The 16,363-nt window shown below is 32.3% G+C and overlaps 1 protein-coding gene across 2 annotated transcripts in view; it reads right to left on the reverse strand.

Moving 5' to 3' along the window:
- The window catches only part of LOC139487436 (fibrillin-2-like), a 108,108-nt gene that overhangs the window by 61,452 nt on the left and 30,293 nt on the right, over positions 1 to 16,363 (reverse strand). For both annotated transcript variants that reach the window (XM_071272216.1, XM_071272217.1), the window contains exons 9-21: positions 14,588 to 14,893; positions 12,280 to 12,487; positions 11,035 to 11,285; positions 10,039 to 10,252; positions 8,989 to 9,240; positions 8,399 to 8,530; positions 7,718 to 7,921; positions 7,266 to 7,523; positions 5,423 to 5,633; positions 3,676 to 3,845; positions 2,709 to 2,873; positions 1,574 to 1,696; positions 981 to 1,103 (exon numbers count right to left, since the gene is read on the reverse strand). In XM_071272216.1, the coding sequence (XP_071128317.1) occupies positions 981 to 1,103; positions 1,574 to 1,696; positions 2,709 to 2,873; positions 3,676 to 3,845; positions 5,423 to 5,633; positions 7,266 to 7,523; positions 7,718 to 7,921; positions 8,399 to 8,530; positions 8,989 to 9,240; positions 10,039 to 10,252; positions 11,035 to 11,285; positions 12,280 to 12,487; positions 14,588 to 14,893 (2,617 nt within the window). The remainder of the gene's footprint in view (positions 1 to 980; positions 1,104 to 1,573; positions 1,697 to 2,708; positions 2,874 to 3,675; positions 3,846 to 5,422; positions 5,634 to 7,265; positions 7,524 to 7,717; positions 7,922 to 8,398; positions 8,531 to 8,988; positions 9,241 to 10,038; positions 10,253 to 11,034; positions 11,286 to 12,279; positions 12,488 to 14,587; positions 14,894 to 16,363) is intronic.

Here is a 16,363-nt window from a genome sequence, read left to right on the forward strand (position 1 = left end):
TTGATGTATGCCTTTTTTGTGCTTCTTCGTTACATTTGTTGTTTTTATAGTGATTAAGATGATAACACAATGTTGACTGCTGTACCCCTATTTTTGACATTTTTACTCTTTGAGTATGTTTGTTTTGTCCACGAATCATTAACAAATGAATGTAATGGAATTTGATGCGACTGTCATACAAGTGAGGGGTTTAGCTAGCTATAAAACCAGGTTCAATCCATCATTTTCTACATTAGAAAATGCCTGTACCAAGTCAGGAATATGACAGTTGTTATCCATTCGTTTGATGTGTTTGGACTTTTGATTTTGCCTTTTGACTTTGGACTTTCCTTTTTGAATTTTCCTCGGAGTTCAGTATTTTTGTGTTTTTACTTTTTATGACCGAATAACACTGATAATTTGTATATATTTCTCTATTTGAATTCTTCGAAAAGTTTTTCTTTGAACATTAAGACTCTTTCCCCTTTTTGTTTTGTTAATTGCAAATAAATTTCAGTTTATTTGATGCAATGCAGTGAAAAGAAATTAGTGATTTGTAGGGAAGAATTCATTTTTTGAATATATCAGTTTATATTTGATAATAAATAAAAATTAAATATTATTATGTATTAGGTAAATTCAATTATTAGTTGATAAGATGGCCCTTTACAGTTTCAATAACACACATGGCGACACATTAACAAACCTTGCTAATATGCTGTTTTTTTCTCTTATTTCTGCTTATCGTACTCTATAGTGAGCAACACTTCTGGCATGTTTAATTTAGGAAAATAAAGTTATGTACTATACAAGCCTTTGTTCTGTATGATATTACGTTCAGAAAACTTTCTCAATATTCACCTGATAAAAGTAACATATAATTTTCATTTTCAAATATAATAAACAAAATGAGAAATTCATCTAACACAATGACCTAAATACAATACACTGGCCTCCTATTTTTAGTTGAAGTGGTGATTAATGTTCCAAATTAAACTTACTTTGGTTACATTTACCGTCAGCTAGTATCTCAAATCCATACACACAACTACATGTAAAGCTTCCATCGCTATTAGCACATATCTGTTCACAACCACTTGTCCTTTCAGTGCATTCGTCAATGTCTGTGAAAATATACTTAAGTATTTTGAATTCATTATAGGTTAACTTGATTACATTATTGAATTTTTTAAAGTTTATAATTCATTGTAATTATCAGTTTTCTATATCGCATTGGTCAACATTTAAATAAGATAGCATGTTACCTTGAAATGATATCGTTTTATAAACTTGTAAATTTAAACGGTGTAGAAGTGTGATACAAACAACGTTTTTTGTAGTTTATTGGACTATAGTACTTTCTAAAAAAATATATATTCTAAAATAAATTCATAAGAGAAACACACTTTATTGATTTTTAAGCTGAATAAATTACCGAAAGGGAAGCTTCTGTACACATGAACTTAAATCTCTTGTTTTCAAACTCCAGACTTAAACATCTGTATTAACTGTTGTGGTTTATTTATCTTTCACATAAACAAAGTCATTTATATGATAGAGTCTAAAATTTAACTTTTGTTATCGTTGTACATACCTTGACATTCCGAACCTACTTTTCGGAATCCTTCTAGACAGATGCATGTAAAGCTTCCATCTGTGTTTGTACAATTACTGTTCGCTGGACAGTTATCTATTCCATCTAAACATTCATTTATATCTGAAAATGAAAGTGTCATTTTACTTGCACCAATCTTTCAAAGTTGTCATTCTATACTGACCGACTTTTAAAACGCAACACTCATCTTGTTGATTTTTTTCACCAAATCATGTTTGATCTTTATACAAGTATTATGCATGCTTATTTTCGTTCTTCCCCTTTCAAAAAAATCAACATTTGACGTAATTGATCATACCGGGTTATTGAGATCGCATGAAACAGTTCTTTCAATCCTTGGCCATTTGCGAGACAGATATAAGGCCACAAAATCAACTGCTTATCAAATTGCTGAATGCCATTTTTCACAGATTAATGCCATAAATGTTTCTTATTTCCTGAATTGCCAAAGAATTGACTGCAGAAAAACATTTGAAGCTTAAAAGTTTCAACCACATAATTGCCAAAACCCATTGTAATAGATGGCACAAGGGCAAACTCCGAAGGTCCAAAACAGAACACAAAACATGCCGAACAGAAATGGTTGACCTTTCTGACACTCAATTTTGCGTTTGTGATATGCAGTCATTGCGTTTGAAGGTGACACGTTCATTGGTATATGGAAAACCAGGGATTCAGTGTATACCACACTATTTGAACATTGAAAATGACGTAATCAATTCAACTTTCGAACTGACTTTTTTTTAAACATTGAAGAAATGAAAGATCTTTCTGTTCATGAGATTGTTAGCAAAAAATTGCTTATGTAAAAATGGGAATTTAAAAGATTAATCTAGTGTTGCGTTTCTAAAGTCGTGCAGTATATTTTATGTTCTATTCATGAGGAAAAAAAAGTAGGAAAATACTAAAGGAAGAATATAACACTGTGGATCGATGATATAATATATGAAAAAGAAATCACGCTGAATTGATTCAAAAAGAGTTTGCGTGTGAAAAGTCTTGTTGAAATTGAAGTACTCATGTTGTACCTTTACTGTTTAAAATTATAATGAAATGTATTCCTTATTCATACTCTCATTTAAATGATTTTTAATCAATCGATCTCTATGTTTACCTTCACATTTTTCATCATCTGTAATAGTATAGCCTGCTGGACAGTTAGAACAGTTGTAACCACGACCAGCTAGTACTTCATCAGGTGGTGATAAATCTATACAGGTACGTCCTAAAGCACATGGGTCATCAGCACAATGATCTGTATTTATATCACAATCATCACCTGAAAAAGGGAAGGAATAAATATATAGAGGTACGTCCTAAAGCACATGGCTTTTCAGCACAACCATCTGTATCTATATCACAATCACATCCTGACAAAGGGAAGGAATAAATATATACAGGTACGTCCTAAAGCACATGGGTTTTCAGCACAACCATCTGTATTAATAGCACAATCATCCCCTGAAAAAGGGAAGGAATAAATATATACAGGTACGTCCTAAAGCACATGGGTTTTCAGCACAACCATCTGTATTAATAGCACAATCATCCCCGGAAAAAGGGAAGGAATAAATATATACAGGTACGTCCTAAAGCACACGGGTTTTCAGCACAACCATCTGTATTAATAGCACAATCATCCACTGTAAAAGGGAAGGAATAAAGTTTTCTATTGATGAATTGTATATGTGACTGTCAATATGTCTGGTATCCCATACAAAGCACACGGAACATGTTTTTGTTTTTTCTTAATTTAGGTACGCACTTACACAGTAGTTAGTCAATCAGCTGCTTTTATTGTCGGTTTTCTAAAATACTTTAATTTTTAGAGGGGAAGAAAGCAAAATTAGACATATACGGAAATAGTTCTTTTCGCTGAATAAAGAACCCCAAACTGGTGTCCTCTATATGTGATGTTAGTCTGATAATTCCTCTCAACATTTTTTAACATTGATTTTGACCAAAATTGTATACAATTAAATTGTGATAGCTCGTTTGACTGAGTTGAGTTTGACTATCCGACAAGATGCACTCTGAAATCAAATATCATCTACAAATGTACATTTAAAACATGTGCTTACCAGACCAACCAGTTGTACAGTTACAAGAGGCTATCAAGTAGTTTGGATTTGATTCATTTCTGAGATTGTCATAGTCACATGTTCCTTGGTCACCTGAACATCCACTACATGCTATAATCACCACCTCTATAGCATCAGCTGTTAAACCATCACTGTCCACGGTAGTTACCCTGTGAATATAGAAACGAAGATGTGGTATGATTGGCAATGAGACAACTCTTGACAAAAGACCACATGACACAGAAATGTTTAACTATAGGTCACTGTACGGCCTTCAACAATGATCAAAGCTAATACCGTATAGGCAGTATAATGCACCCCGAAATGACATGTGTCACGATAAGACTCAATGCCTTATTCAGGTTACATGTATTTATGTACAAAAAATAAAGATTATGTAAAATTATAACACATTGATATATATACAATTTAATCAAAGTCTGAAAGGAAACTAATATTCAACTAAACTAAATAAAATTTTGAAACAAAATGTATAAACTCAAATTAATTAGAAAATGATATCGTTTTCTTTAATTTTAACTTATTATTTAAATAAAAATGGTACGCAAATACAAACGTTTCCCTTTTCATATAGCACAGGCAACCTTCTTGCCATTTTTGTCCTCCATTTAGGATAATAACTCCTTCAGGGGTCGATTTACAATTTATATCATTTGTCATATTTGTAGATCTTCTTATGCAGAACATTATTGCTATTTAGAGTTTACTTCTATCTTTAATGATATTCAATATTAAAACCAAAAAACTGCAAACTTCCTTAAAATTATCAATTCAGGGGCAGCAATCAAACAACGAATTGTCTGATTCGTCTGAAAATTTCAAGGCAAATAGATCTCAACATGATAGAGGAGAAGATTTTTGTAAATGTTGACGATGACAAGAACGACGTCGACACTCGACGGAGGACGGACAACGGATGCCGAGTGATGAATAAAGGCAACAGTAGTATACCGCTGTTCAAACTCATAAATCCATGGACAAAAAACAAAATCGGGGTAATTAACTAAAACTGACGGAAACGCATATATATAAGAGGAGAACAACGACACAACACTACAATGTAACTAACACACACAGAAACGGACCAAGCATCAGACAAAATCCCACGAAAATAACAAATATAACATTAAAACCAAATACATGATTTTGGGATAGACAAGTACCGAGACACGTCTTATCGCAATGTCAATTTACACTCAAAAATAAGAGAAAACAAACGACGCAACGTTAAACTGTAACACAAACAGAAACGAACTATAATATAACAATGGCCATATTCCTGACTTGGTACAGGACATTTTTAAAGGAAAAAAAAGTTGAAACACACTACCATGGCCTTTCGGTCGAAGTGATCTCAAAGGCGATCATGCATGAATACCATATTGCGTCACATATTAAGAAAGCAACTTTTTGTCAAATCATTAAAAAAGGAAGGGTACAATCATAAAAGAAACAGATTCCTACACTGCAACAAATGTGTAATGATTTTTCTCTACTTGAGACGGATAAATTTATATATTTTAAGCTTGAGGCTTGCCTAGCGTTTATCAATAATTGAAATTAAAATGTTTGGAAAGGAAAATATCGTAATACACAAGTAAGAAAAAGTTTACACGTACATAATGAATACCAAATAATTACATGCTGCATTAAACATAGAACGCCCAATTTTTTTTCAATCCTAAACCCTATAATTTCCTAAAAACAAAATGTCTACTAAATTCACCTGATTTTTTCTGTATTAAGATTTGCAGGTGTCCACGTTAATGTCAGATATCCTGTGGAATTATCAGATGTGAAAGTGCCTTCACCTGGCTGATCTATTATACTGTATCTAAAATCTGCTTTATCATCATGACCAGTGAAGTTTAAAACTATAGATTGATTTACTATTACTTTGATAGATTCTTGTCCACTTATTTCTGGTGCCTCATTTTCTGGAAGATAATGAAATAGTTGAATAATATTATAATAACAGATTCACCAAAGTAGAATCGATCACTAGACAAAGGGTCTATTCAAAACTATACAGAAAACAGAAAATGCAGAAAGAATTGAGGAATACCAACCCCAATGACTTCAAAGGAGTTCAGGTAACTTAACTCTTATTATGCCAGTTCCAGGATACAGTAGATAGTTGAATCTGTCATGTAACTTTCTTCAACATAAGACCTAATTGTAAGCATTGTTACTTTCACATGTTGGACAAACGAGTGAGATATTTTGTGTCTAGTACTGATCCAAATACTTTGGAAACTAAATTTAAATAAATTTATCATTCTCCCTTCAGGCGAATTGGAATTAAACCTACGGGTGCGGGAATTCTCGCTACATTGAAGACCCATTGGTTGCCTTCGGCTGTTGTTTGCTCTATGGTCGGGTGGTTGTCGCTTTGACATATTCACCATTTCCTTTCTCAATTTTATGTTCTTACCAAACATAAATTATATCTTGACTCCCCTAGAGAACTACTTTTCTGAAAGTGCTTAGAAATTTAATAGTGAAGTATTTGTGAAGAAAACATTCAAAAGAGGTCTTCCCTTTTTCGTAGATAATACTTAATTTATAAATTGTATGAATAAAAAGTAAAATCACAAAAAACTGAACTTCGAGGAAAATTTAAAAAGGAAAGTCCCTAGTTATCAAATTGTTAAATCAAAAGCTCAAACACATCAAACGAATGGATAGCAACTGTCACATTACTGACTTGGTACAACCATGTTCGTATGTAATGTAAATAATGGTGGATTGAACATAGTCCTATACTAAACCTCTCACTTGTGTGACAGTCGCATCGTTAACAAAACAGACAGAAACAATAGTTACAAATGTCAAAAATAGGGGTACAACAGTCCCCATTGTGTTATCATTTTAATCACTATAAAAAGAAACCAATGCATTGATGACCCATTTGTGGCCTTTAACTGTTGTCTGTTATATGGTCGGATTGTTAACTCTTTGATACATTCCCCATTTCCATTCTAAATTTTATGTAACAAAAAAGCACAAAACAGGAAAATATCAAATTTAACAACCTCATTTTGCCTTTTTATAATAAGATTTTATCTATATAAATATAAATATAATTATAAATACATATATAGCTGAGGCCATTTTCCAGATTTATCTATTATCACCGGGTTCACACAAAAGTAGAATATTTGAAATTCAAGGATATTTATAAGAACCAAAACAGAAAAATACCATCAAGAAAATGTTTAATGAATTAATCCCAACTCGATCTGTAAATATCTTTCCTATTCCAAATTCCTATTCTAATGTGAAAAGACATAACATGTACTTATATGATTTAATCAAATAAATGCAACAGTCATATAAAATATTCGAATAAAAGATTTTGTCATTGTCGAGCATCGTAGAAAAGAGGGGATATGATGTTTTGGACATAACATAAATAACTACACAAAATTCCCAAAACCTTGGCTAGTATTGCTGTCCTTCAATTCAAAGATTGAGACATTCAACAATCTTAAATTGAATTAAACGCTTACATCTCAAAACATTTGTTATACTGTCTTTAAAGTTTAGAAATAAAAAATAGAACTAACGTAATTGTGTAGTTTCAGACTCAGCCTCCGCATTTGTTATTTGAGTATCATCAGCAAATGATTGATCACCGGTTGCCAGGTAATCAAAGATACAAGCTTTATATTGGTCACTCTTGCCACCACAGACGGTATAGGCTAACTGGAGTGTACTATTATCAAATTCATCAATAAAGATTGGAACAAAATCTTGGTGACTGTAATCAGCCCAGGATTTCCCATCAGTGTAATAAAATATTGAATTATCTGAAGTTGTCTCCCCTACAATGAAAACATGTAATATTATATTAAAACAGATACCTCACAGTAAAAGTTATTGAATAGTGAAGTTTAATAGACATAAGACTCTTACAATATCAAAAGTCAAAAGAAAATTTTTCAAACCAAAAAGTTTGTTTTTTTGTGTCATTTTGTTTTTAAACACACATCACTGAACATGAGATTTAATTACTTACATAGCTGACCAAAATTGTTATAAATTTTTCTTTCAGAATCAACATCACCAGACGAAAGTATATTTCTATTTGGTAACACAAATTCATTGGTTTTGTCTCCATCAAAGTTTCCCATGAGACCCGTAACTTGCCCTTTGAATTCCTCAGGAACTGATGCTGATAAAGTCAACTGCCGAGTTTTCACCTGAAAATTTAACTGAATTCCTGCAAATGTAAAGGCTTTTATTAAATAAAGAATCATAATTCAATATCTTAATGTTTTTTATCCATTTTATGTACGGTAATAAACTTCACAAAAAAGATAATGAGCGTAAAAATCCTAAAATACAACTTAAATTTATAAGCTTAGTGTCAAACATATTTACTTCTTTAAATCAACAAATTATTCTTTCACAGAGATATGTGAAAAATTAAAGATATCATAAGTAAACATATCTAACGGTCTTACTGTGTCATGCATGATACAAGTGTTGTTCCTTAGCACGGATTATAATTATCAAACTATCAGCTGTCAAAACCAAATATTTAGGGTAAACCAAAATGGTAAAGTCGACTAAATCTAGCGAGTTCTTTTCCCAAATGCAATATTGGTAAAATACCTTAATAAAATCCCTTGCTATGAAATTCAAATCAACAAATACATAGATAGATATAAATAGATAAAAATATTGTTTAAATCACCTGACTCTGAGAAGGCAACAACAAGTGTATGATTTTGACGTCTTAAAACGATGCCAGTTAGAAAAACAGCAAAATTTTCATCAGTATTAAACTGTGTTGTGAAGTCGTTGCCATTACCATAAACTACCATTGCTGTAATTAAAACAGTTTTCAAATATTACTGGAGAAAGGCAATAACAACATAAAACTAAATAGTATAATGTATTTTGTCATTAGGTAATACACCTTGGACACACGTTTTATATCATTCCTTGATTTTGATTAGCTAAGGGATTCTCGAATCGTTTTTCATTTCCATATATAATGCAATATCAACTATCTGTAGATAAAAATGCAGGGGAATCACAGTTAAAGCAGATGCACTGTCTCAACTGGATAAATACCATGGTTAAATATATATTTTCATTATCACTTCAAAAAGATAAAAAATAGTTTCCTTTGGACTAAAACTGGGTTTTCAAAAACGGAAATGATACTGCCAAGACAAAGTTAACAACGTTTGAATACTAGTAGTTCAGGTACTTATCAAAACCAAAAAAATAATAATTTCAATCTGGTGTTTTTTAACATAAATAGGGGCTATAACTTACTCTCCAAATCACTGGCTAGTTCTACTTGCATCGTGACATTCCCGTCTTCCTTGGCAGCAAAACCACTAAATATAGTTGCATTTATTTTCTTCAGTCCAGTTCCATTCTTTGATGTTGCTAAATCTGTTCTAGCTTGAATTTCGAATGTTACATTTTCATTTTCAATTTTCATCATTGTGTATTCACCCCAGCCGTTAAATGTGTATTGAAATCCATCCAATGTGTCAACATGTGGATCCCCAAAGGTAAAGACTGAAAATAATTAATAATTTACCAATTGAAGTCATATGCAACGAGTTACTTTAATTATAACGAGACCGAAGACAGTGACAATCAAAACCAAGGAGTAAACTAAGACTCACAAAACTAAGGAGTTAAACAAGACAACAGTTATCAATGTTATATAAGAAAATACGCGAACTCCACTAAAAATCGGGAGTGAAATCAGGTGCTCTGGAAGGGTAAGAGAAGGAAATTATGGTACCAATACATGCATTCAAATATACAAAACCAAGCCATCTTTGCATAATATTTTACATTTTCTAAGAATCCATAATGTATAATAGGCACAAAATGTTGAGACTTTAACCTTAATAAATAATCGCTTTTATTTTTCTAACGTAAATAATGGTACTACCTGTACATGTACACGAGTAATCATTATGTAAAAGCTAACATTAAATAGCAATTCTTTACAGCAAAACAAAAGGTACAATTCAAACTGTAAACGGACATCTTTTCGCCTTTTGGACTCCATCCTTGACTGAAAATACAGTACATTTACAGCAATACACCCACACAAGGCAACAGTAACGGTCCTTTGTTTGCTTTTCTTCATCTTAAGGTCACAAGGAGGCCTTAAACACAGTGCAAAAGAAATATCACCTTGCTGTAATTCCACTTTGTGTTAATTAAAGTTTATGATTTAATATTTTCTTGATGTTGTTGAATTAATAAGAGCCAAGCTAATCTATTTGTGAATATTTTGCATAATTTTTGTTTTAGCGGATTTTATATACACCTTTACATCTGCATAATACATGTACTTACATATACCAAATGGTGACCTCCTGTAACAAAATCCAACAGGTCTTACGCTGTAGTACAGATGACAATTATTCGATTTTTCACAACAATTTTCTTTAGGGATAACATTATCACTTTGGTATGTAACATTCTCAGTAAAAGGATTCCCTGTAACCAAAGTACCAGCATCTGGACGATTCCAAAGAAGGAACCCCCACCACTGGTGATAGCAGCAAATCTGTTATATAAAGTTTATTTATTTATTTAAGGAATGACTAATATTTTATGAAGAAGTTACATTATAAATTTGGTGCACCACATGTTATTTTTTTTTTTAAAAGACAGAAAACATATTACAGTTATTTCTAATATTCAAATCCTAAATTCCATTTTCAAATGGCGTAAATCATGAAAAAACGTTGATGACATCCTGGTCCCATGATATAGTTATGTCTATGAGATAATAAACAAAACAATGTCAGCCAATCAGAAGACACGTTACATCCAACATTAAGTTATAAACATTTACATTTGAATGCCACTTTTGCTCATTAAGGTTGTGTGTGCTTCATATCTTTTAAAAGTTATATATAAGCTGGTTTTTTTTTATACGAAATACAAACAAGGCCTCTCATAAAGATCTATGGTTGTTTTTTATGTTGCTTTATTCTGTGTCGATTTAACATATGGCAGGGTATTCTTTGAACAGGCAATTTCATTCTTTATAATCTAGATCTTCACAAATGCATAGATTAGTAAAATCACTTCCAAGGTCTATTTCGAGTCAAAGAAATGTTGTGATGGTCTATAAACATAAAGGGTATTACCTGTTAATTACTGTTTATCATAGATAAAAGATGACAGAGAATGTAAATGTATTGCATTTAAACATCAATTTATAACATGATATCAATCAACAGGTGTATACGAGATTTAATTCTAAACAGGATAGGCTAACAATTGTCTTCATCTACATAAATTCAGTGATACACATTACAGCAGGTATACATGTGTACTTACACGACTGGTGCCAAATCTGTAGTTGGCATAGCACACAGCATTATTTTGAAACGAAAAGACAAAAAATCTTCCATCAAAAACAAGCATTATCTGATTACAAGGACAAATATTCGATAACAGCCATCTTGAATTTCTCAAGCTCCATCTAACTGAATCGACATTTCTACGATACCACCTCACACACTGAGAAGCTGGATTATCTTGTATTGGACCCTTTGCATGAAGTGACATAAAATATACACCATTAACACCTGCAATAAAATTTGAAATATATGATTCCAGTAAATAATCATCTTACAATTAAAAATATATTTGGCCTATAGATTGCTTATTAAAATTCAAATTGTTTCATCCATTTTAAATATAAAAAAGAAAATGTGGTATGATTGCCAATGAGACAACTGTCCACAAGAGACCAAAATAACACAGACATTAACAACTAAAGGCATGAATTCATGTATCTGAGCTGACAAAACAGACATTTATATGTATGGTCATTATCATACTTTAGTGACCTGTTTGTAAAACTTTGAATGGTTTCTACTCCAAGAATAGTTTACTTTTGCTGTGTTGGTAAAACCTTTTGTAACTTTGGATTCTCAATGCTCTTCACCTAAGTTTATTTTATTTTGCTTTTTACTTTTTTATTTGCGTGTTTTTGATGAGTAATGCAAAGATTTACTATATTTACTATATTTAGTCTCAGTTGGACTAGCATACAAAATTTTATTTCTAGTATCAACAAGTGTGTTTATTTATTTTTAATAAAATAGGGTTTGTGGTATTACGCACACCATCAGAAGATTTTTCAGTTCAATAGATGTATCGATTTGTCATCTTCAGACATACATATTTCATATATGCCAGCTTAAATGATTACAAAAAATCCTAAATGATTTAGCTTTTCAACTGTCATGCTTTTAGAGTTACAGATCAGTCTTATTGAGTAAAAATGTAACTTTGGTGTAGAACATTAGATGCTCAGTATCTTTCTTTGAGTTTAATATAGTAAAAACTGAGGTTTCAAACCACTGAGGCTAACATATTTATATGCATATATATATTTTATCAAACTTTTTGGAACAGGTAAATTTGTTCAGAATCATCATAGAACTATCATTGATAAAGGTATGATTATTCATTATACATTATTTGTGCGTTTAAATAGTAGTGTTAAACATGTTAAATGCGACAGTTTTTCTGTTTTCGTGGCATTAATCGTTAAAATTGTCACTATATACCCACCATCAAATGTGTTCCCTCTTAATTCACTAACGCCAAAGGCGCTTTCTGTGAAGGAGTATATACTTGATGAAGACCCATCTAATCCAGAATATCCTATTGCACATTGTCTGCCACCAGGTGGAGACAGGATATTGACATCCTTAAGCAAGGAGTAAGCATAGGTCTTTGCACCATTTGTTGCCAAAATAAATTGAAATGTTACAGTTTTCTAAAAAGAAAAAAGAAAATAAATAAATGTATATGAAATTTCATTTAAACACCATATATCCCCTGACTGACAATATTTATCTACAGATACTATAAAGATAATGGGTATAAAGTTATCATTTATCATTTTGACTTGGTATAAAACAATTTCCATCGTAGATCTCAAGACCTAATACTAAAAGTCTAAAAGAGGGGCAAAAGATAACAGAGGGACGGTCAAACTCATAGATCGCATATAAACGGACAACGTCATGGCTGAAAACGAAAGTGACAAACACACCTATAACAGTACACAAGACACACCATAGAAAACTGTTGACTAAGCAACACACAGATGCTCTGCAAGATACTGTTCCACGTGTGACAACCGTCCGGTTGCTATTTATATACCAAAATGTTTCATTGAATATAGGGAACATGTGTTCTAATTTTCAAGTTGATTGGACTTCAACTTATTCAAACTACCTTGACCAAACCTTCAACCAGAAGATGGAAAGACAGACTGACGAACGAAAAAAGAAGAAACAAATAAAAATGTCTTTTCTCCTAATAGCTAAAAACATAGGGTATATTGCTTTATAAAACATTATATTCACCATAAGAAAAATCATAAGAGGGTATCTATAATACTAAAATTACGAGGTCCAATTTGTCAGCCGTCATCACGTAAAAACCACGAATCAAAGAATTCAACTTTATATATAACTAATATAGTACAAAGGTGTAGATTAAAAATTACACCACTCCAGGCCCTTTTGTTTTCCACGTAATTAATATTGCCAATAATTAAGAAGTTCCGGGTCTAATCCGATACCGATACCAATAGTATATTCACCTGTTACCGATTACCTTATCTGTACGTTCCGCATCTGACAGGCACACCACCAAACGGTGTATTCAGGATTAATATGCTATATAGTATTACACGGGTCATAATCACAGGGTTGACACTACTTAATTGTCAAATTGTTACCTATTGTAGTATTTTAATCAGTTAAACTTTCTAAGATAACAATACGAATCTATAATACTAAAATTACGAGGTCCAATTTGTCAGCCGTCATCACGTAAAAACGACGAATCAAAAAATTTCAAATTTATATATATAACTAATCTATAGTACTAAAATTACGAGGTCCAATTTGTCAGCCGTCATCGGGTAAAAACGACAAATCAAAGAATTCAACTCTATATAGAACTAATATAGGACAATGGTGTAGATTAAAAATTACACCACTCCAGACCCTTTTGTTTTCCACATAATTAATATTGCCAATAATTAACAAGTTCCGGGTCTAATCCGATACCGATACCAATAGTATATTCACCTGTTAGCTATTACCTTATCTGTACGTTCCGCATTTGACAGGCGCACCACCAAACGGTGTATTTAGGATTTTGCTATATACACGGGTTATAATCAAAGGGCTGAAAATACTCCATTCCTGGATAGCCAGGACCTTTTGTTTTCCAAATAATTAATATTTCCAATAATTGATAAGTTCCAGGTCGACGGGTTCAAACAGAACGATTTGAAAGCTAAAAAACCTGTGTATCTCATAATCGACATGACTTTATCAGATGACAATACCAATTACTAAAATAAGGCTTAGGCATAGTTATATACTTTAAGTCAGTCACGGACCCGCGATATCACGGGTGTGTACTTGTATAATATAAAGAACAGATAACATGAACCTAAATAGTTGTTTCAGGCAAAGTCGATAGTGTAGGTTTATGAAATCTTGTAAACATACCTTTTTATTTTGTTTTTCTCTTTTTCAGTGTTTATTTTAAGTGAATTTGTATAAACATTTTAAACTCATGGTATCAAAATCAGCAAGTGCTAAAGCAGATAAAATATTTAATATAAAAAACAAGAAGAGATTAAACATCTTGACCAGATACATTTACTAGAAATAGGAGATAGGTATAAAAGTAATTAAAATGATACATCAGACACAGAGACGCATGTGTATGATATCACCCTCAATTATTGGCCTCAGTGAATTTCATGTCTCTGCTCTGTGGTTCATAAACCATTGTATCCATCAAACTTAAAGGACATATTTGTTTATAAAATCTTACAACGTGTACTTACTACATCACCATATAGCCTTGCATTTTCCCATGTCGCAATATACACACAAGACGCCGAGAAGTCACTTTTTTTAGTGTAATAATTGACATTAGAAGAGACTTTTTTCAACACTGTATCAATCAGAGTTCTATTTCCAAAATCATCATTGTCACTGTAGAGATGATAATACATTTTCTCTGTTGATCTAGATACAACTAAATCTGTCCATAATGCAGCTATAATATCTCGACCTGAATACACACTCAATTGTCGTGGAACATAGGAAGTATATCTGCATCCCATACATGCTAGACCATTTGAAGAAAACTGTGAATAAAATATAAAAAGTAATAATTAATGCGCAGAGTTCAACGCCTTGATAACAATAGGCATAATAAGTGATATTCAAAGGTACCAGGCTTATAATTTGATACGTCAGACGCGCGCTTCGACTACATACGACTCCTCACAATTTCAAATACTTCATAATTTTGCAAACAGTAAATGATAAAAATTACCATATAATTCATAATACAGATGTGATGACTACTAGGCTGGTAATACCCTCGAGGACGAAACGTCCACCAGCAGTGGTATCAACACATTAGTGGTACCAGACTTATACCAGTAATTTGATACGCCAGACGCGCGTTTCGTCTACTTACGAATCGTCAAATAGTGTTTTCTTTTGTTTCCCCATAATATTCAAAATATATAAACATAAGCTCTAACAAACAATTTACGATTTTGACAATGTGCACGTTTACAAATAAACAGAACATAACGATAAAATACAACGTACAATGACAAATTCATATATATTTTTATGATAAGGCAATGTACAGAGAAGTCACCAGACTGCCGCAGTATTTTTCTATCATCTGAATACCCAGTACTACATTATTAAGTACATAATTATGGATGACCTTTCATACATAAAATTTAGAAGTTTTTTGTATAGCCCCGCAACGAAGTTGTCGGTGCCATATAGTTTTACCCTTGTCCGTCATTCCGAAATTCCGAAATTCCGTCATTCCGATATTCCGCAAACAAACCATTTATAGATGATAGTTCAGGCAACGATATTCCAACAACTGTAAAGCCATAACATTTAATATACAAGTACGTATTTCCGCCCAAGGCGACGTCACTGACAATACGACGTCGACAATAGACATGTACAATGGTTGGAACGTTATGTTCCCGCGATAATCTCAACATACTGGGGCCGCGAAAAAGTAAAAATTATCACAATTTTCAAAAAATCTCAATTGTCCATTAAAAATAATATCACTTCGAAATTGTCTCTCGCGTTGTGTTTTTCTTTGTAATACTGAGCAAATCATATAAAAACGGAAATTACATTTAGCGATTAAATTCAATTAAAGTCTCTCATGAAATAAAATAAAATTCAACTTTGCACTAAAACGTGTAATTGTTAATGTTCATCGCTAACATCACTGGTGAATCCACTTCTGTATCGTCTCACGGGCTTTAAGACTAGCTTTTCGTTTCGGTCTGTCCTCCATATGTTCCTGTTCACCAATTGGAAAGTTAGAGTTGTTTGTCATCGTTTGTGTTACTTCCAACGGATATAATTTTGCGATCGGTCTTGTAGTTTCTCCTGTGCTGGTCCTTATTCGTGCTGATCTTACAAGTCCATCAATACCTCTGGCTAGTTCGGTTACGATCCCAATTTTCCAGTTTATCCTCGGACATTCGTTGTGAATTTGTACGATGTCTCCTGTATTTATTAATTGTTTATTTTTTCCGATTGTCCTATGAAATTCACGTAAA

This window comes from Mytilus edulis, chromosome 9 (genome assembly GCF_963676685.1).
Source record: "Mytilus edulis chromosome 9, xbMytEdul2.2, whole genome shotgun sequence".
Lineage (NCBI taxonomy): Eukaryota > Metazoa > Mollusca > Bivalvia > Mytilida > Mytilidae > Mytilus > Mytilus edulis.